General features: G+C 43.4%; 2 protein-coding genes across 12 annotated transcripts in view; one reads left to right on the forward strand and one right to left on the reverse strand.

Annotated features, from left to right (window-relative positions):
• LOC120040756 (dynamin-2-like) overlaps positions 1–12,949 on the forward strand; it is a 41,269-nt gene extending 28,320 nt beyond the window's left edge. For 3 of the 9 annotated variants that reach the window (XM_038985799.1, XM_038985802.1, XM_038985800.1), the window contains 9 exons: positions 903–914; positions 1,128–1,154; positions 4,154–4,264; positions 6,009–6,118; positions 6,323–6,434; positions 6,984–7,148; positions 7,419–7,642; positions 8,156–8,398; positions 8,917–11,552. In XM_038985799.1, coding sequence (XP_038841727.1) covers positions 903–914; positions 1,128–1,154; positions 4,154–4,264; positions 6,009–6,118; positions 6,323–6,434; positions 6,984–7,148; positions 7,419–7,642; positions 8,156–8,398; positions 8,917–8,986 — 1,074 coding nt within the window. In that variant the 3' untranslated portion in view covers positions 8,987–11,552. Of the gene's footprint in view, positions 1–902; positions 915–1,127; positions 1,155–4,153; positions 4,265–6,008; positions 6,119–6,322; positions 6,435–6,983; positions 7,149–7,418; positions 7,643–8,155; positions 8,399–8,916; positions 11,553–12,216 lie in introns of those variants that run through there. The other 6 variants (XM_038985805.1, XM_038985814.1, XM_038985828.1 and 3 more) reach the window with 4 other exon arrangements.
• Positions 12,950–14,740: 1,791 nt separating this feature from the next.
• On the reverse strand, positions 14,741–20,169 carry LOC120040838 (transmembrane emp24 domain-containing protein 1-like). Of its 3 annotated transcripts, XR_005475780.1 has the most exons (5): positions 19,697–20,169; positions 16,670–16,767; positions 16,237–16,423; positions 15,668–15,961; positions 14,741–15,634 (listed from the first exon to the last, which is right to left on the reverse strand). XR_005475780.1 is itself a non-coding variant. In XM_038985847.1 (4 exons), the coding sequence occupies exons 1-4, from the start codon at positions 19,886–19,888 to the stop codon at positions 15,743–15,745; spliced, it is 696 nt and encodes a 231-aa protein (XP_038841775.1). In that variant the 5' UTR covers positions 19,889–20,169; the 3' UTR covers positions 14,741–15,742. The 3 variants fall into 3 exon arrangements, 2 of the variants coding, with proteins under 2 accessions (XP_038841775.1, XP_038841781.1); XM_038985847.1 differs by having other exon boundaries at positions 14,741–15,961; XM_038985853.1 differs by having other exon boundaries at positions 14,741–15,961; positions 20,019–20,167.
• Positions 20,170–22,174: the final 2,005 nt, after the last annotated feature.

Raw genomic sequence — 22,174 nt, forward strand, 5'->3', positions numbered from 1 at the left:
CCACTGTGTTATAAACCTGGCACCTCTTCCTGTGTTATCCAAACAGTTCTAAAAGTGTTTTGAAGTCTCTGCTTTATTGATGTGATATCTAAATACCTGAAATCATGTGACTGTTATGTCAGCTTCAATGTCATCAACACTTATAGAGTGCACTTCTCAGGTTCCTGGAAACATAGTAAGGGTACACATTTTATAGGATATACATTACATCCTATAGAAATACCTTCTAACACTGTATTTCAGCGAGGGGAGAGTTGCCCTAGACTAGAGTCATTCAAGCCCTCCCTGCTTCCCTGCATAGGAAATGAACAGCTATGTTTCTACTACAACTATCACTATTTGCACAGCACTACAACACAACCAAGGCATGATACCCAGCAACAAAGCAACAATCATAGAATTGTTTTATGTTTTTCAACTAACCCAAGCACTTTTTGTATTGTAATTCAGATTGTGCATGGGACCCAGCTTCGCTCAATGAAGCAACCAATATCAAATAACCGATGTGTGGTACTTGAAGGAAATCTAATCGCATGTAAATCTTGTTCTCTTGCTCCCTCTCTCTCACCTCTCTCTGTCTCCATCTTTTCTCTCCTTCCATCTTTCTTTCTATCCCTCAACCTCTCTCTCCATCTCTCCGGTTGTCTCATGGATTCCTTCCATTTCTGTCTCTCACCTTCAAACCTTTCATTCTACCATTTCAAATGTTTCCTGCCCCCCCCCCCCCCCCCCCCCCCCCCCCCCACACACACACACTCCTCCCCTTACCCATTTTCTCATTCCCCCATCTCCCTCCCTCCCTGGCTTGCTTGCTTCCCCCTTTTTCCCTGGTCTATGATTTATCCTGCCATCTTTTGCCCTAACCACTCCCCAACCCCCCCCCCCCCCCCCCATCCCTGCAGGGTGAGATTCTGGTAAGTACCCCGCAGATCCAAGCTACACCCTGTTAGGAGTCAGCAGGGGTCACCAGAGCAGGATAACTGAGGCCAGACATCTGACACTTAGGAAAGAATGGGGGGTTATGGGAATTGGTGTTATGACAACTTGTTCCAGGTTACTTCTTTGTACAGAACTCCTCTTCAAAATGATGAGCTGTTTTTTCTCGTCATATCTTCCCTACTCCACAGGGACTGAGAGAGGGCGAGCAGGAGAAGGTAGTAGAGTCTCAAAGTCTCAAGACTTATGGCAAACCGGAGATCAATTAGAATCGTATCGTAGAGATGTAATTCTCATCGGCTTTACCCTTACCCGTAATCGGTAACGGCTTTCTCAATAACATCCGGGTTATGCTCAATAATTATTGGTTTCACTTAACAAGACAGCAATTGTCTTTAATTGGACAAGTAGATAGAATATTACTAACATTTACTTTTTACTCTCAAACCTGTTGAAACCAGGTCTGTCCAAGCACAGGCAGAATTGTTACATTTTTTTGTCACGTTCTTGAACCACACTGAAGGGAATGTCATGATTCCCTGTGAAAGACTATGGAAGAGTTGGGAGGATGTGAGAGTGGCTGGTGTCAGTTCTCCTGCTTTTGGTCCTTACCCATGCTGCCCTGTCCAGGGGTTTAACTAGTGACCGCCACAGTTTGCCTTGCTGTCGAAGGGTCCTGAACATTCCAGGGATGGGGGGAGGAGACATGAATCACCAACAATCATACACTAGATGTTCACATTTTCATCCTTTTGGTGTCATTGAAATCTCCTCTTGATGTTTTCTCTCTTTAGCTTATCGTGGCATGTCAACTTTCCACAACTCAATATTCCAATCATCACTATAACAATATGTTAGTAGCACACCTCACAACTGTCCACAAACCATTCGGTGTGGGACCCGTGACTGTCATTCCAATCAGCGACCAGATGGTGGCAGTAGAGGGTAGAATGGCATGTGGGGGCGTCATGATTCAATCAATGATTAGAATTTACTTAAAATAACTCTGATCAAATATGATTTTGAAGTAATATAAATTGGGTTTAATAATGATTTGGAATGTGTATATATCCATACATCTAATGTATCAATGTTTGATTTACCAGCTGGTAGAAGACCTAAAATAATGTGTTTACTTTAGAAATGAGTGATTTCATTGTAAGGAAGCTTTTGACAGGAATTGAGGCAATGATGCCATCAAGTGGCCTAACTTTTCTAGAGTGATAATAACCTGAACATTCGATGTAGCTGAAGATGGAACAGGCTAAATGTCTTTCTTTGTCATCACTGACCTATCCTGCATGTCAGGGCTTCTGTTTAGACAGTGAGGTAAGAAGTGTCATGGCATTAAAAGCATCTCACTATCCCTATTCTGTCACCTCACACTCCTCTTGTCTGTCTCTCACCTTCAACACTTACGACACTGACCACTGACTGCCAGCCAGGTTTGAAAAGAAAAAAATAATAATTCTCATTACAGAGGGTGTAAGGCAATTCCTCGCCAAGGCAAACTGAGAATTTAGCTAACTCCTATGTTACAGCCTCTTCCTCATTTCTTTTGCTACTTTCCTACCAATTACACCCCCCCCCCCCCTGTCATAAACCCCAATCAGTCTTTAAGACACAGGAGAGGGAGAGAAAGGTTGATGTTCTCTCTGTCTTATCGGCATAACTTGACAGCATCCTTGTGCAAGCTTGATATCTGCCACCCCTGATGGTTCTTTGTAATGGCACTAACAATGAGAGCATTACTCTAATACAGGGGTACTACAACCAGGTGTCAGCAGCCCCCTAGGTATCCAACGAGGTACTGCAGGGGGTCCCAAAAAAGTGATTTTTATTTAAAGGTTTTTATGAACATCGCTAGCAACAGAATCAGCAAATGTTGAATTACATGCAGTAGAAAATAAGAGTATCGTTCTGATGTCAACTTTATTTTTCAACTCCTAATATTGAACAGATTACATTCATTAAAGATAATTACACTCACTGGTGTATCTGACATAGGCTTTGAAACAGTACCTGTGAATAGACTTCCACTGTGGCAAGTGCTGCTGCAAAGCTTTGTTGACTTGGACATACATTTTTGGCCAGACATGGCTAACCTTTGTTTAACCAGCGCTAAACAGTTGTTCTAAGCGAAAATGTGTTTAGTTACCTTTTCTAGCGAATAGGCTGTTAGTTTACACTTCCTCTTCCAGTTATAATGTGGCAAGGTCAAAATAATGAAAAACTATTTACCAAATCTATTCATTTTAAAATGTTATTACTTCTGCTTGACATTATCATTCACCTGATAAGACAAGTCGTGAAAACAATGTTTGCTAACTTAGGATGGGGTTCCCTTGGTTGTCGGTTTGCCTGCGAGGGCGTCCCTGGGCATGAAAAGGTTGAAGACCCCTGCTCTAATACAACTCGTCTACAGAAAGAACCTCTCAACCCTGACTCATCTCTCTTTCCTCCCTCCCTCTCCCTTCCTTAAATCCTCCTTTTACTTTTTTCATCCCTCTCTCTCTACCCGTCTCCACTGTCTCTGTGGGAGAGGAATACAGCGATATACAGTCTGGCCCTCCTCCTCTTGCCTCTCCATCTCTTTTTATCTCCTGATCCTTAGATAGGTGTTTAGCCTCCTACAGTGCCCTACACTGGAGTGTATGTCTGACGACTCTGCCCAGTTAACCCACTAACCCTAGTCTGTTTTGGCTAACCGTGTATAGGCTAGCTTTTACTGACCCGCTCACTCTAACATACCACCGCCGACCCTTGATCCCTGACCCTGTGTGGGTCCCATTTGGTCTGGATGACCCATATTAGTTAGTATTGAGGTTATTAAGGTTTGTTTGAGGTTTCCTGTTTAAATCTCCACCCCTTCAGTTAGTCATCCTTTCTGAATGATACTTTTGTATGCTTACTGTATACATCAGGGTTCATGTTCAGAAACATTGTTTAAATTGTAAATCTTTACACTCAGAATAGAAGTTAATTTAGAGTATGTAGAACATCTTAGTGCTTATATTGGTAAGTCAGGATCAACCAAAACTCACACTGAGTACCCAGGTAAGGTTTTATTGGTCAGTTAAGTTAGTCATATCACAAGATCTCCAGGAGGTATATCATGAGTACTTTAATGACGTGGTTTTCCCTCCATCCTCCTGGTATACCTTGTCCCCCACCACCCCTCGCTCCCCTGTTCCCCCACCCCTATCTCCCCTAACAGGTGATCCGCAAAGGCTGGCTCACCATCAACATCAGCATCATGAAGGGAGGCTCCAAGGAGTACTGGTTCATCCTGACCGCAGAGTCACTATCCTGGTACAAGGATGAGGAGGTGAGTGTCTAACACTGGGATAAGTACAACACTAAATAATACAATACAAACTGCCAGAAAGATTCTGCTACTACTCCATGGGCTGATATATGATCTGCATTGCATGCTCCCTCCTCCCTCTCATTGTCATGGTGGAGAATCAGATCCGGCCAGAGCCTCTCACCAGAGCCCCTGCTGGCTGGTGGTTAGATGTGTCCTGAGTGTGTGTGTGTCCCGGCCCAGCCTAACCAATGTGCAGACTACTGTTCAGCTTCAGCCTGATGAACAGGTAGTCTGAACACTGGGCAGGCGGGGGGGTGAGGAGGGGGGAAGGCCCGCGGGGTCGCTCCGGCTGCAGGTCACTGCCCTAGGGACAGGACAGAGGTGGGGGGGGGGGGGGGGGAGAGATGGAGGGAGAGTAAACATTCCTCTGATAAAGAAAGCAACCATACTCAGACTGAGGCCCAAATATATAACTGTATTGACTAATTTAGTATGTTGATGTAATGGAGAGATGTTGAGCTTACAACTTTTTTTTAATAGAATTTGATCAACTTAAAGTTCCAACAGCCATTACTGTATTTACTTTGTGCACATTAACAAAACAGCAAAGTGTTTGCCCACGCTGTGTGACCACACACTACTCTCTACAGTCAGATTTCAAATGCTCTGTAGGCCATTTCAAAGGCTGTAAAATATATGGAAACGGCATCTCAATAATACATATTTTATGATGTTTTACTGGAACAAAGTTGAAATAATATTAAAGAAATAAACACTAGGGATCACTAGGGATCAGAAAGCACTAGGGATCATCCTAGGAAAGTTAAACATTTACAGATGGATGCGTTCGGATATATAGTCTTACTTTTAAACTTACCATTAGTTCGGTCAGAGCAGCCCAGGCCTTGGCAAAGATGTCCCCTCTCTCAGCGAAACAAAAAGAGATTCAAAAGTTATCGCTGACCAGAGCTAAAGACAAACCTTTAACCCGTCAGTCTGACTACGCCTCAAAACAACTGGTACCGTTCAGTTTCTACCAGTCCTCTGTGGCGGAAAGAGCGAGAGAAGGAGAAAGTGCAGAAGAGAAAGAGGAGCGAGGGAGGATGGTGGAAGCAAACTGACGTGGCAGGCGGGTTGAAATGTTCCAGCAGGGATCTGCCTTTGGAATTTGCAGGAAATCGTACTGGGTTACTGGGGGCGGGTTGGGGGGTGGGTGGGGTGGGGGTGTATGTTTGTCTTGGTTTGTGGTTTTATGCCACTTTCATGCGTCTGTGTTTACGTGTTTGCATTTGCACAAGCACATGGGTGTTTGTATGTTTTCATGTGTGTGGTTATATATTTGTGTTTCTGTGTGTGTGTGTGAGACGAGGACATTGGCGTAGAGTGATGTAACTGTTGGGACTGAGTGGCTCTCTGTGTTAGTGCAGACATAAACGCTTCCAGATGCTTCTCCTCAACAGTGCAAAGCTGGCATCCCTCCCCCCCATCTCTCTCTCTCCCTCATGCTCCTCCTCTCTCCCTCTCTTCTCACCAGCCTGGTGGTCTGGGTCTTATACAGAGGAAATGCATTCCACTCTGTCTGCTCATTGGTGGAGAAGCCTAGTGTTGTATTCCACTGTTTTTCAAAGTTACCCATGAAGCAGTTTCTTAATGGCTCCCTCTTATTTGTGTACTTTAGTGTTTTTAATGGCTTCAAGGATTTGTTTCTCAAGATGTTATTGCTATGAGTTCAGGTCCCCCGTCGCCCCTCTCTGTGTTTTAGGAGAAAGAGAAGAAGTACATGCTTCCCCTAGATAACCTCAAGCTGAGGGATGTGGAGAAAGGCTTCATGTCCACCAAACACGTATTTGGCGTCTTCAACACTGAATCCAGGTCAGGGAAATGGATGTGTATGTGGGTCCTGTTCCACACAAGTCTGTCATTTCAATTCAGTGAATCAGGAAGTAAACTGACATTTAAATGTTATAAAATTCTCATCGAGAAGCATTGAGGGAAATTCACTTAGTGAATTGACTGAAATTAAATAGAATTTACACCCACCCTGATTGTGTTTGTGTTTTGCCATCCATCAAGCAGGAATGTGTATAAGGACCTGCGTCAGATTGAGCTGGCCTGTGGCACCCAGGAGGACGTGGACAGTTGGAAAGCCTCCTTTCTGAGGGCTGGGGTCTACCCTGAGAAGGACCAGGTACTGAACCCAAACTCACTCAAATATTCTTTGGGTCGCTTTCCCGGACACAGATGAAACCTATTCCTGGATGGACTTAAGGACATGCTCAATGGAGATTCTCCATTGAAAGGGTTTTGTAGTCCAGGACTAGGCTTCATCTGTGTCTTGTAAACCGACCCTTGAAGTTTGAATGTTAGCAGAAGCAGAGGTCAAACGAACAGATGTGTTGTGGTGACAGCCTTTGTCAGTATTTGATGAACACTAGGCATGCAACTATACTTCTTGATGACGTCACTGATGATTGTCCTACTGCTTGTTTCTTTCTTCTCATGCACACCAATTCATGATTCAAGGGAGATTATGAGGTAATAATATCAGAGCGATTGGATGTATGATTTACAATGGCATACATCTACCGCAAATGTATCCCAATGGCATGCAGTAGTATTAGCTATGGTGTATTGACCTCAAACACTCAGAACAGGTACGTTTAGCCTCAATTCAAAGGACCTGTTTGGACCGGTCATGTGTCCTCACTGAGGTAACGTCTCTCTCTGTGTTCCTCAGGTGGACACTGAGGATACGGCCCCGTCAGAAACCTTCTCCATGGACCCCCAGCTGGAGAGGCAGGTGGAGACCATCCGTAACCTGGTGGACTCCTACATTGGCATCGTCAACAAGTCCATCAGGGACCTCATGCCCAAGACCATCATGCACCTCATGATCAACAGCGTGAGTGAGAAAAGCCTAGAGACAGTCTATACTTAGCAGGCTCTGTCTTATAGCAGGGGATTCCATCAGATGGTTGTATGCCAGCTTTGTGTTCCTGTGTGTTGACGCGTTTCCACAAGCGCCGGGGTGTTTGTGTTTTCTAGCATCACTGAAGATTGACTATTCAGTGACTCCATCTTTCCATGCAGACTAGTATGATGTGAGTAGGGAAAGGAGTAGGACACCACCGTTTCTCCGTAGTCGATGGTCTTCCTCTCCTCTCCTCCCCAGGCTAAGGACTTCATCCACTCAGAGCTGCTGGCCTACCTGTACTCGTCAGGTGACCAAAACAGCCTGATGGAGGAGTCAGCTGACCAGGCGCAGCGCCGCGACGAGATGCTCCGCATGTACCACGCCCTCAAGGAGGCACTGCACATCATCGGTGACATCACCACCACCACCGTGACGGTCCCCGTGCCGCCGCCCGTCAACGACAGCTGGATGCAGGAGGCCAGGTGAGAGGTGTGTGTGTGTGTGTGTGTGTGTGTGTGTGTGTGCGTGTGTGTGTACACATTCACACATACAAAAGGGATTTGTTAACTTTGACGTTAATGTGGTTGAGTGAATGTACCTTAAATTCTCTCAAATTCATGTAATGGAAGATGTTTTGCGTCATCCATTTTCACATGTGGGAACTAAAGGGGGTCATGTGGGAACTAAAGGGGGTCATGTGGGAACTAAAGGGGGTCATGTGGGAACTAAAGGGGGTCATGTGGGAACTAAAGGGGGTCATGTGGGAACTAAAGGGGGTCATGTGGGAACTAAAGGGGGTCATGTGGGAACTAAAGGGGGTCATGTGGGAACTAAAGGGGGTCATGTGGGAACTAAAGGGGGTCATGTGTAAGAGACTGTACAGTCGACCAAAGCTTATTGTCGTTGTGCAGTGTTTGTATAATGTATATTTCATTGTCTGTCTGTTCTTTTTCCATTCCCCACACCTCTTTCTCTCTGTTCTCGTCTCTCTCCAGTCCTACCCCCCAGCGCCGCCCCCCGGCCGCAGCAGCCCCTCCCCCAAGCCGTCCTCCTGCAGTGAGTGGCCCAAGGCCGGGACCACCCCTCAACCCCTCCCCAGCATTTGGGGGGCCCCCCATCCCCTCTCGCCCAGGCCCGCCTCCCATTAACGCCTTTGGCAGCAACAACCATCAGGACCCTTTCAGTGCCCCCCCACTGATCCCCTCTCGGCCCGCTCGCATCCCCCCTGGCGTGCCCAGGTAAGACCACCTCCACCTCTCAGAAGGGAGCAGTACCTACCTACTTATCCTCACACAGGAATAATGTCTCCTCATCAACACTATTTTAACCTGTGTAACCCTCTTTATTCATTGTTGAATTGCCAGGTTATCACTGTAACTGCAGCACCTGGCTCTGACTGTCTGTTGACGTCAATAGATGGATTTAAGTTTCCTCCCAGTCCCACCTTTCACATTACTACTTTAACCTTTTCTTTACACACTTCTCTTCCTTTCTCTTTCCTCTATCTTGGTTATCTTCTCTGTTTCATAAACCCCATCTCTTAACTCCTCTCTCTTTTGTGCTCAACTCCCTTTCTCTGTTTCTTCTTCTGTTCTCCCTATCTCTCTGTGGCAGTGTTTCCCTCCATTCACGTCTCACAATCTCTCATCTGTTCTCCTGCTTGCTCTATCTCTCTGGGTTTGTTTCATTGCTCTCTCTCTCGTCTCTCCGTGAGCGTATCTCACCTCCTGTTCTCTCTCTCTCTCGCTACCTGCAGCCGAAGACCCCCTGGCGCTCCTCACCGGCCCACCATAATCCGCCCTGCCGAGCCCTCCCTGCTAGACTAGACTACCCAGTAGAACCAGCCAGGCTCACCTGTGTGTGTGTGAGACTATGTGTGTACTGAGGCCAGAGGGGAGGGCTAGAGAGCAGGGGAGGAGGGGGCCCCTATACAGTATCTATGCACATTGATATATGCTATTTCAACCAGACTTATCTAATGTAGTCGACTCAAACTGTTCTCTGTTATAAGCTGCTAACCCTCCCTTAGTCTCCTACACATGTGGGCTCTCTCTGGTCTCCACATTCTAAAGAAGCAAAGGAACCATAACCACTTGAATCTTCAGAATCAGAAGATATATAATTACACTGTTTTGGATATTGTACCATATGTATCAAAAGATTCATAAAGACTTAATCGCTCACCTTTGACCAGCAGGGTGCAGTCACGGCATCAGATGTGGATGGTTACATGGAAGTGACGTGCCCCTAAGTGACCTATTTTCTGTGGTAACAGAATTGTTAATTTCCTCTCTGAAAATGTGGACTGCAGAATAGTCCACAACCTTTCTAAACGTAAAAGGCTAGCTACCCTCCCTCCATCTTTAGACGTGCCCTCACCTCGTGCTCTACACCCTACACCTCTGTGTAATATACACAGACATCCTGTTCATTGTTTTGTGGTTTTTCTAACTTGATTTCATACTGGAAAATAGTTATTGTTATTACGACTACGGTGGTGTTGATGAATACTTTCTTGTTATTTTATTTGAGTGACTTGTCTGTTTTAATGCCCCCTAAATGTAGCTTTAAAACCAGTCTCAAATCACAGCAAAAGGAGGCGTAAAAAGACAATTTAGCAGTGCAGGGCTACATATGAGGCTGAGAGCAGCCTTGTAAAATGTGCCCGTTATTGGAATGTCCTGCCACCGTTGAGAAAATGTCATCTAGATTGACCACTTGAAGCACTTCTGTGTACATCCAGTGGTAGTGTTGAGGTTGTCATTACTTTAAGACTATTCACAATAAACAGAGAGTTGTCAGCACTTTGAGATGATTTCTCCACGCATCCTTAAGTATAGAATTATCCCAGGACCTTAAGTCAACCTCACTGAGGCCTTAACCAACCTTCATTCAAAGTCCCATTCAGGACAGGGACAGGTAAAGGGGAGAGTACAGTAGGTTCTCCTGGAGGAGGGTGGGGAGGCGGGAAGGGGGAGCTATGTGGTTAGAGCTGGAGAGATGGTGGTTTAGGACCGAAACTTCTTCCTGTCACAATTCAATGGTCATTTGTCTTTATGGACGAGAGACCCTCCCGGTGTCTTGGAAACACTGTTGTACGTAGCTGATGGACAGTCAGTACAGACACACAGATGGTGATGTCTCCAGTTTTAAAAAGAATGGATGGAGAATGATGTTTAATGGTGTTCATTGAAAACCAAACATTTTAATGTGTAGTAATCGTTATACTAATTGAAGCACTAACACACAGCCGTTATATTGACTTGGCTTGGGATGTAGGGAAACGTTGAGATTTGTGATCTCCAGATCGCATTAATTCATTATTTATAACCCTGGGCATTTGTCATGTATCGTTTTGATAGAAATAATGTCCGCTGTATACTGCACCTGCAGCCTACTACTCCCCCTCTGGAAGACTGAACGTCTTTCTGCTAGTGAGTTCCACTACAGGGTTCTAGTTGCAATAACTGTTGCCACGGGGAGGGTTTAAATAGGAGTGAAGCTGGGATTCTGTACTGATGAATATCATTTGATTCCTCTGATGGTAATTTGATCATTGATTTTGGGAGTGGGATGGGGAGGAGTTTGGAGGGTGAGTGACAAATGGACTACATTGATGTTTTGATTTGGTGATAAATATTGAGGGTGAGCAGGGGGTGGGAGTTCAACTTTTGTTGCTCTTTCTGGTGTACATACACATCCTGCCTGGAGAACCTGTCCAAACTATATAGAGCTCAGTCCAATACCTTGTACCCCTTACAGATTGTGGTACAGATAGAGGGTGAATTTGGTAGGAACTGTCTAAAACCATATTTTCTGGGCAGAATGTGCTTTTCTTCCCATACATTTCCCATCAGGTCTGTCTACAGTGACCGTGCTGCTAGTGGGTGTCTGACTCTGATCTCAGCTAACTCCAAGTAAAGCCTCTGGGAAATGGAGTCTATCCATGCTCCAAAAGGTTTCAATCTCTTGACCAAGTATAGAACCCCTACTAGGAAGAGATTTGGCCTTACATTTATGCTGTCACTCTCTGATGTTGAAGAGTCTTAAGGGACTCGAAAACGTCCCCTTCTTATGAAAGTGTCCCTGTCACCTGACGGTACCGGTCACTGTAGCCTGTCCCCTACACCCCATCTCCTGATCTGTAAAGTGTAAGATGTTGGTGACTACCTTTTCTCCATAATGGATGCCCCCCCCCCCCACTCACTCATGCTCTGCATCTTTCATCTTGTGGGTGGGGGAACTGACCTGCATCAATCTTTCTTTAGTTTTTGCAAAGCCTTGTCAAGTGCCTCTAGTAATTTCCTGGATTTGAATAAACAAATGAACCCATTTGGAACATGAGCGCTAATAAAGAGGTGTTGTGTACAATAAAGAGACTGGTGGTTGGTGTCTCCTTGTGTCTTGTGTGGTCCCCCTTCTCTCTCCTCTCTCATTGGTTGTCCTCACTCATGGTTCTCTCTCCTGGTATGCCTTCCTCTCTTCTTCCCCCTCCTTCACTGTGGATGTTGCTATGGTGTTTCTGTGCCAAATGGCTGCTTGCCTTTTGACTTGAGTTAAAAGTGGAATGAAATTTGTGAAGGACAAGAATTCCTGGAATAATAACTTATTCATTCTTCTTTCTTCCTTCCTGATGTTTCTCTGAATGCAAGGTGCACATACTCTACAACTCAATACTCTGCTGTAGTGTTAGTAGTAATAATAGTGGTGGTGGGTTGTAGAAGGCCTTGGTGTACAAGTATACTGTTTTTCAATTAAATGTTCAAGTTTATGGACTAATCAACTTGATTTGATTTCTCTCCTGCTGCACATAATAGATCACATTGTCTGTAGAAAACAGACAGCTATGGTAATAGGAGGAATCATCAGCTAAAGAAAGCAGAAAGATGTAAAAATGTGATGAACACAATTTTAGGAAATAAATGTTCCTAAGTCTTCCCTTACAAAAAAGGTCTGTTAGACCCCTCACAATCACCAAACTGTATTACGCATCAAAAATACTTGTATGGGAGAAAGTTATTAATGTTGGTCTGTCGTTATGATTGTCCCTGAACAGGCGGCCTGCTCCTGCTCGTCATAACCAGTGGTGACCTTGCCCCAAAGCAGGATAGGATTGGAGATGCACTGTCCACATACCAGCAAGAGAACCAGACCTGCGAAGAATCATACACCTTGAACACCTTAACCTTAAATATTCTCCAAAGAATAGGTTTCAGAGCTGATTAAACTCTAAAAGCCACAACTTAGTTTATAACATGAAATACAAGAGGCAGCTTTTTCAATGGCAACTGTCAAACGTACTAGTTTTACAATAACTGATGGCATTTCAGGAAAATCAAAAAAATATATTTGTTTTATAAAGTGAAATGAAATCTCATTGCATAAGCTGTAATAAAATACGGAGAGAACGGTCACGTGGTAAAGAAGACAACTTTACCCTCACTCACCATCTCATTAAAACTGTTAAAGGCCCAGTGCAGTCAAAAGTGTGATATTTCTATGCTTTATATATCGTTCCACACTATGAGGTTGAAATTATACTGTGACAATTATGATAATGTACTTTTAGTGTAAGGGCGGTTTGAAAAAACGCCTGAAATTTCAGCCTGTTTTGGTGGGATGGAGTTTTAGCCTGCCTGTTGTCATCACCAGGCTGTATATTAGTTAATCCACCAGTAAGACAGAGACTTCCAAACCTTTCTGCCAATAACAGCTAGTTTTCAGTTTTCCCCTCCCTGCTCAGACCACTCCCAGACAGTCCTAGCAACATTCTTGGTTGACAAATTGCTCTTTGCTAAGAAGCTATTTTTGTTTTATTACATTTTTTTAACTGAAAACAATCACAGTAAGGTACTTAATTGTTATCCAGAAATGATTTGATTTTGAGATAAAAACAGCTGCATTGGGCCTTTAACAGCTGGCACCTACCCAGACTGTCCTAGAAGTGTGGGGGATGTATTCTGAAATTTTCAACCCCTCCAACCCCCCTTAACGAGCTGTAGCCTGGCTGAATTCTGACACCACTCTCAGTACGGGTTCAACTTCTGTTCACTATTTCCTAACTAAACAAACATTGAGAAAATGAAATTATTTTTGTACTGATAAAATTGTTTGACTGCTCATGTGCCAAATAATGAAATCCAGTGATTGTTTGTGTTAGCTATCTCCTGGGGCACAACCTCTCCTCTTGGTTTTATGTACAGTGCAGTTTTAAAATATGGGCATTTCTCAACAGATTAGTGTCTGATTTACTATTGAACACGTTTGTAGAACACTCCTATAAAAATGATTGAAGTCTAGAAGTTTGGTTTATTTAGATGATTGTAAATACATTGTGTGTAGGTGGAACTGTAGATATGATTATTCGAGATCTCACTCATACTGCATTGTGTTCGATGCTACAGTTAATCATTTGACGTGTCAGTTGGGGAACACCACATGGGATGATGACAGCCATTAATATTATATGGTAGTGTATTGGGAGGGCCCCAAAAACCAAACAGTAAGTTGACTATTTGAAGGGATGAGGTGAAGGATGCTAGGAACAGTTCAATTAATCAGGTAGTGCTGGGTACTCCACTGCTGAGTGAGCACAGAAGCATACAAAGCTTTTAACAGCGAGCGTCATGTCATGTTCAGAAGAGAACTTCAAACCATGCATGTTCCAGTGGATGCCTTATGCAAGGGTCAGACGGTAGAGGATTGTGCTTGCAGCTCCAAGGGTCGTAGGTTCGAATTCTGCTGGGACCACTCATACGTGAAATGTATGCACAGGTGACTGTAAATCACTTTGAATAAAAGCCTCTTCTATATGGCATATGCTGTATATTATTATTATACAGTTTATTTATACTGTAGTAAGGGTAATTGTATGAAGAAGGGGATATACCGGTAATGTGATTATAATGTAGTACAGTGTCAATAATAGATCCAACTGATGTCAACTGCGGAACTTTGCGATATGCCTTTAATCCAGTGCTGTTTTATGGTAGCCAATAAGATTGCCTTATTTTCTTTCGCTGCACACTTTTGACACTCAAACTTGCACTACTGTACCTGTAATTGAAAGGAATGGATCATTGAGATTTTATGCTTTTATAAATACAATCTTTTTTCAAATGAATGATTGTATCTTGTTTTGTGGTGTTGGAGGTGTATATAACAACTATGCTTGTGGTTGACTTTGCAACATTCTCCTGGCAGGAATACTTTTTTGAATGTCTCAACTCTTTGGCTTTGTCTCACCAGATCTCTGTCAAACACTATACATTACAATAAAAATGTAATATCTGTAATTCAATAAAACCATCCCATGAGAACAGTCATTGTTGCATGTAAGACTTCTTTCTCTTGCCTCGTAATTACCAGACTGATAACCACTGCAGCTTTTAATGTAAGCTTGTGGGATCAGAGCTTTGCGAGGCTACTCTTTCTCCAGAATTAATTTATTTCACAGTAGAATGTTTTTTTTTTGTGTGTGTTTATTTTGCTGTAGTTGTGTTATAACCATGTCATTAAATAAATGCTATTTGTAATGTCACTCTTAAGATCCCATGTTAAAAACATACAACCACATGATCTGTTGTTGCATTGGTTTCTTGTTTGATAGATTGACACTAAATTGTCAAAACATACAGTGTTTATGACTCACATACAAACATGCACTTTTCTGCCACTCAAAAGCTGAATCAAGCTCATCACACACAAACATCACTAAATCCTTACTAACAGTCCCTCATTTACCACGCATCACTGTTGTCAATAGTCTCTCTTCAATCTCTGAGACCCATTACTTTACAGTAGGTTCCTGTTAGTCCCAACACCCTTCTATGGCATCTTTGTGGAAGATACCACTGGGAAGGGTGTGGGTCTGCTGGAAGATACCACTGGGAAGGGTTTGGGGTGGTGGAAGATACCACTGGAAATGGTGTGGGGGTGATGGAATATACCACTGGGAAGAGTTTGGTGGTGGTGGAAGATACCATTGGGCTGTGTGTGGGTCTGCTGGAAGATACCACTGGGAAGGGTTTGGGGTGGTGGAAGATACCATTGGGCTGTGTGTGGGTCTGCTGGAAGATACCACTGGGAAGGGTTTGGGGTGGTGGAAGATACCATTGGGCTGTGTGTGGGTCTGCTGGAAGATACCACTGGGAAGGGTTTGGGGTGGTGGAAGATACCACTGGGAAGGGTGTGAGTCTGCTGGAAGATACCACTGGGCACGATGTGGGGGTGGTGGAAGATACCACTGGGAAGGGTGTGAGTCTGCTGGAAGATACCACTGGGAAGGGTGTGGGAGTCGTGGAAGATACCACTGGGAAGGGTGTGGGGGTCGTGGAAGATACCACTGGGAAGGGTGTGGGGGTCGTGGAAGATACCACTGGGAAGGGTGTGGGGGTCGTGGAAGATACCACTGGGAAGGGTGTGGGAGTCGTGGAAGATACCACTGGGAAGGGTGTGGGGGTCGTGGAAGATACCACTGGGAAGGGTGTGGGGGTCGTGGAAGATACCACTGGGAAGGGTGTGGGAGTCGTGGAAGATACCACTGGGAAGGGTGTGGGGGTCGTGGAAGATACCACTGGACACTAGGGTTTGCAGACCGTCTTGTCGTCGAAGAGGCGTCGGAGGGTGTAGACCTGTGTGACGGCCACGGTCAGGATGACCAGGAGGCTCATGGAGGACCAGAAGGAGACCCTCCACAGGTTGTCCTCCAGTAGGTAGCGGTCCCGGGCCTCGAAGGCCCTCAGCATGGTCTGAAGCTGCCGGCTCCGCTCCAGGTGCCTGTGCACTGAGTCCATGGTCTCCTACAGGGAGAGAGACAGTGGGTAAGGTGGGAGAGGAAAAGAGAGAACACAGGAATGTATAGCTGTGCAATAAATGTTTCTTGGTTTTACACACCAGTGATAAAAACATCAACATCTTTGCAATACAGATAGAACATTGACAGCAGGAAAGAGAGGAAAAACGTGAAACAAGATGAAAAGACAAAATGACAAAAAAGGGATGTGTAAAAATAGAGTGATAGAAAGACACCAGTCCCAGTGGCTGAGCGTTTGGGTGTTCCTCCTGTCCTTCTCACCCTGATGTCTTCCAGTTTGTACTCCACCATGCTCTCTGGCTCGGCCATGTCAGCCCACTCTTCGTCGCCCCAGGCGTCCCCAGGCTGGCCCTCCACGATCACCTCGAAGAACACCATCTTCTCAGAAAGCTTACTGAAGCTGTTGTCAAAACACAGCCGGTAGTCTCCGTCCTCTGTAGGCTCCACCCTGGGAGACAGACCAATGAGGAAGAACAACATGATGTCAGAGAGGGTCAGAGCAAGTCAGACAGTATTCAGACTGTCATATAGAATAGTGTAGAACTTTACTGTCTGTAAGCCAGAGGATGGAAAGGTGTCTTTTGCATCACCTTACAAAAACTTTGAATCACAAACCATTGAGCATGGTGAGACCTTCATACCACTCCAGAGAAGTTAGAGGTCAGGGTTGTGTTAGTAGGTTTTGCCCACTCACGTGTGGATGCCGTCAGATGTCCTGAACTCAGAGGCCAGCTTGTATCCGCTGGGGGAGATCAAGGTGAAGCCCACATCCAGGCCTGCACCTGCAATCACCTGGAACAGGAGGGAATGTATTGAATGATATTATAATCCAACTCAAAGTGTTCCTATGAGAATATCCAGTGTTACAGACAGACACTAAAGACAGACTGAAATCCTAAAGACAGACTGAAATCAGACTAAAAGAAGTGATTTTACACTAATTTTGCCCATTTCCAAAATGGCCCGGCCGACGATGGAAAAGTGCCCTGTGTAAAAAATTGAATGACAAACAGTGACATACACTCTGAATGGCCTAAAATTATAAATCCCATAATGGTCTTTCACAGTCAGGCCAACCGAAGCTGTACCGTGCAAATAAGTTAACAGGCCTACTATTGAAACAGATAAATTAGGCTGTCAATTGAGTCAGAAATTCAGTCAAGTTTAAAAAAAAATTTGCTTTCAAAGTCACACTTAACAGAAAAACTTGTCTGGGATAAATAAATAAAAAATGTTTTTGAGTGTAGTTACCTTTTAATTCAAGTGCACAGACACCTAGTACTGTTGTTTGGTTAGCTGTGTTTCTGTAGCACATGATATGGAGTTTGCAAAACAAATTACCACTGGATTGATGCAGATAATCATGATATCATTCTGCCAGGTAAGCATAGACTACTTTGTAGCTAGTTAACATTTCATTGATACGGATTTTGGGAAAGCCTTTCCATCTATGCATTGTTATATTTTTCCTGATCCTTAATTGTTTGAAACCTGGACGTTTTACTTCATATGAGTCATGTTTTTCTTTGCTTCAAAGTAGCCTAAAGCCAAAATCCCACCATAGAAACATAGAGGCAATTCCTTTAGAAAGACTTCCTCATATTCGTTCTCCTGTTCTATTGGTTTTCTATAAATTGTCTGTCATTGTCTGGCAGCCAAAGGCATGATCCTAGTCATATTAACAACCCATGATAGCTGTTGCATCTTTAGATCTCCCTTCTTTCTACATTTCTAACAGATGTTTCCATCTCTGTCCACGAAATCGCTTTTTAGAACAGTGTTTTCATTCAAATGTCATTTTGGAACATTTGTGCATAGGTCTACCTCATAATAGTTTATCAACATTATAAGCAAAAAATTCTCATCTGTTCCATCAGCCTTATTAACTGATATGGCGTATACCTCCACTACACTACTTTAATATGCATTGTGGGGATTAAAAAGTGAGTATACGCAATGCCAACTGAAAAATAAGTGTGTATACAGTGTATACCTGCATATTCCTTCCACTACAACAATGGATATAGTATTTGTTCCAAGTATTTGCACAGCTCATAGTTCATCCGGTCATTAGCAGTCTCAGATTGCCATATTCACACTCTACAACACAGTAGATATGAGTTAAAATAGATCCACCAGGTCAGGACCAACCTACAGTAACTTCAGTTAAAGCTACAATCCAACAGCAAGGAGAGGCTAGCCGGTATACCCACTCCCCAGCACCTGTCTGTTTATGTCAAAGTAACACCACTCTCAGGCAGCAGAAACATAAGGAGGGAAATACAGCATGTTAGGCCATATAAACTAGGCCTTAGGCATGAGTCACTACCATTGCCAGTGTGGTGTCATTGTCTTGGTTGAGAAAGGGTAACAGACGGACAGACAGACAGGCAGAGACAACCAGGCAGACAGACACACACCACACACTGCTGTATAAAACGCCTCAATCCCCATAGTCCTTCAGCTTGCTCTCTCAAGCTGTCATCTCTCTCAGCCCTGTGCATCTCAGCTGTTACTGTGTGGATACCACAGTAAGCCTGCCAGGCTCCACACAGACTACACAGACTACACAGACTACACACACACACACACACACACACACACACACACACACACACACACACACACACACACACACACACACACACACACACACACACAGACACACACACACACACACACACACACACACACACACACACACACACACACACACACACACACACACACACACACACACACACACACACACACACACCACACACACAGTCCACAGAAATGTGTCACGGCTTGGCGGGTTGGGTGGCAAGGAACATGACATCCTATCAGTCATGTGTCTGCCAGAGGGCCTTTGTACAGTGTGAGGATTGGGAACAGGGGTTTCCAGTATATAGAGTAGACATTGATACCGTAGCATGATGAGCATCACTTCAACTTTAATCTATGAAGGGCTTAACCTGTAGTGGTTTACACTTTTATACTAGTCAACTGACTAACTCTGCAACCGTGTCTTCTAAATGACAAAAATGCTATATATAAATTGTAACAAGGCCGGGCCAGGGATGGCTCATCTTCATATTTAATATGCATTTTGCAGCAAAGCGCATGACTACTAACACACCAAGTAGGCCTACACTTGGTGGTAAGCGCTCTCCTTCTCTTTACATGTCTAGAGGAGAAGAAGAAGCCACAGGCCTACTACAGCTACTATAGCTCAGAGGTTAGTTAGAGTATCTGGCCTCATGCTGACACAGTGGATCCCTTTGTAAACACTTCCCCTGCCTTGACCCTTCATGCCAATGCCAGCAGCTATTCAAGCTGGCTCTGTCTTATAGACTCCACCTGTATGGAAGGAAGATGCCTTATCTTATTATTTGCATCTGAGCAAAGTCCTTTGGCTGTAACAATAAAGCATCCAGTAACTGACTGACTAATACAACTTATAACATTGTTATAATAGAGGCACGAAATTGCACCACACACACACACACACACACACACACACACACACACACACACACACACACACACACACACACACACACACACACACACACACACACACACACACACACACACACACACACACACACACACAGAGAGAGAGAGAGAGAGAGAGAGAGAGAGAAAGAGAGAGAGAGAGAGAGAGAGAGAGAATGACACAGAGAATGTCAGCTGTGTTTTCAATATCACAGAAAACTAAATTGTCCAAGCCTGCTACCTGGTATTCTACTTCCAGGCTTCCGTTCTTCGTAGCTGTTTGGTAGAAACATTCTGTTCTACCCGCAGGGAGTTGAAACATGAATTCAGTATCTTGGCTTTGTCCCAAGCCTAAAGTGAAGTCCACAGATACAACGAAACAAGACAGCAAATAGAGTCTTACAGCAGCGCTCAGATCAAACATGGAACCCATTTGTAGCCTAGAAGCGACCTTGGACTTCAGTAAAAGTTACAATCACTGTTGACTCATCGGCAGCCATGAATGCTTGTTCTTGTAGTCTAGTAGTCTACTTCGCTTCACTCATACCGCATTGTATACGTACATTTTCCATAGACTGTCAGCGACCACGAGTTGTAGGCTATTTATTGCTTGTGATCAAAGTTAGTCATAGCAGAAATCAAGTCGCCTACTTCACCGAACAACTAGCTTCAGATCAGTTCTGACCACTGTGAGCACAACTGAAAGTGAGTCGATTTTATGGCATCTCACCCAACAAGATAACCTATTATATCGAAGTTAGACTAGACCACTGGAGGAAAAAAATCTCACCCTGTAGCCCTATCTTTTACAATAACTTCTACAAAGTAGCGCGTATGATTGACTGGAAGGGTGTGCAATACCAATGTATAGCAGTGGTGTAAAGTACTTAAGTAAAAATACTTTAAAGGACTACTTAAGTCGTTTTTTGTATCTGTACTTTACTTTACTATTTATATTTTTGACAACTTTTACATTTACTTCACTACATTCCTAAAGAAAATAATGTACGTTTTACTCCATACATTTTCCCTGACACCCAAAGTGGTCTAATTTACACTCTTATCAAGAGAACATGCCTGGGTATCCCTACTGCTTCTGAACTGGAGGACTCACTAAACACATGCTTCGTTTGTAAATTATGTCTGAGTGTTGGAGCATGCCCCTGGTTATCCGTAAATTAAAAAAAACAAGAAAATTATGCCGTCTGGTTTGCTTAATATAAGGAATTTGAAATAATTTATACTTTTACTTTTGATAATTAAGTATATTTTAGTAATTACATTTACTTTTGATACTGAAGTATATTTAAAACCAAATACTTTAAAACTTTTACTCAAGTAGTATTTTACTGGGTGACTCACTTTAACTTGAGTAACTTTCTATTAAGGTATCTTTACTGTTACTAAAGTATGACAACTGGGTACTTTTTCCACCACTGCTTAATATAAGGATTTTGAAATGATTTATACTTTTACTTTTGATACTCAAGTAGTATTTTACTGGGAAACTTTCACTTTTACTTGAGTCATTATCTATTAAGGTATTTTTTTTAAACTTTTACTCAATTATGACAATTTGGTACTTTTTCCACCACTGGGGTTATGTCAGTAACCTCCGGTAGCCGCTAGATTACGCTTGTAGTAAACAGAGATGAATGGTTTATCTTTTGAATGGTTTAAGCTACAAAATATTATGACCCCATCACTGAAAGACATGACTCTCAGGAACACGCATGTGTCCCTCTACAATGCCCAGAAGACACTCAGAACAGAGTGGACAAGACCAGACACTACATCAGACTGCACAGAAGATCATACAAAATTATTGCCTGATGATCTTCTGAACTTCCCAATACCTTTGATGCATTTCAGTTACTTCAAACCATACTTTCTTCAGATTGAAATACTTTCAAAAGTACTGTCAGACTGATTTGTAATAGACTGTCAAAGCCCCATTTAAAACCTCTCTGGGGTAGGGTGCAGTATTTTGACATCCGGATGAAACGCGTGCCCAAATTAAGGATATGGATATAATTGGTAGATTTGGATAGAAAACACTCTAAAGTTTCTAAAACTGTTAAAATAATGTCTGTGAGTATAACAGATCTGATTTGGCAGGCGAAACCCCGAGGACAAACCATCCAGGGGGGAAAAAAATTGCGGTACGGGATTTTCCAATGAGTTTCTATGGGATACCCTTATTATTAGGAACCTGGTTGCAGTTCCTATGGCTTCCACTAGATGTCAACAGTCTTTAGAAATTGTTCGATGTTTTTCTTTTGAGAAATTAAGAAGTAGTCCTATTCATTGTAAGTGTCACTCCAGGTGGGCTCTATTGTTTTGGTGCGTGTGAACAGGAGCGCGCTTCACATTGTTTTTATCCGGTATTAGAAACAGTTTATTCCGTCTTAAATATTATCGATTATTTACGTTTTAGGGTACCTGAGGTTGGATTAGGAACATTGTTTGAAATGTTTGGACCAAGTTTACAGGTAACTTATTAGATACTTTGTAGGCATGTTGGGCGAGTTGAAACCGGTGTATTTCTGAATCAAACTCGCGAAATAAATGGACATTTTTGGGACCTAAAGAAGGATATTATCGAACAAAAGGACAATTTGTGATGTTTCTGGGACATTTTGGAGTGCCAACAGAAGAAGATCTTCAAAGGTAAGGCATTAATTATATTGCTATTTCTGACTTTTATGGCGCACCTGCC

Source organism: Salvelinus namaycush, chromosome 3 (genome assembly GCF_016432855.1).
Source record: "Salvelinus namaycush isolate Seneca chromosome 3, SaNama_1.0, whole genome shotgun sequence".
In the NCBI taxonomy this organism is placed as follows: Eukaryota; Metazoa; Chordata; class Actinopteri; order Salmoniformes; family Salmonidae; genus Salvelinus; species Salvelinus namaycush.

Bases quoted from the DNA above. Each gene is read 5' to 3' on its own strand.
- LOC120040838 (XM_038985847.1), bottom strand. From the start codon at position 19,888: ATGGGTTCCATGTTTGATCTGAGCGCTGCTGTAAGACTCTATTTGCTG. The intron at 16,768-19,696 runs GTAGCAGGCTTG...CTCCTGTTCCAG, and splicing joins GCCTGGAAGTAGAATACCAG to GTGATTGCAGGTGCAGGCCT. The intron at 15,962-16,236 runs GTGAGAAGGACA...CTCTCCCTGTAG, and splicing joins ACAAACTGGAAGACATCAGG to GAGACCATGGACTCAGTGCA.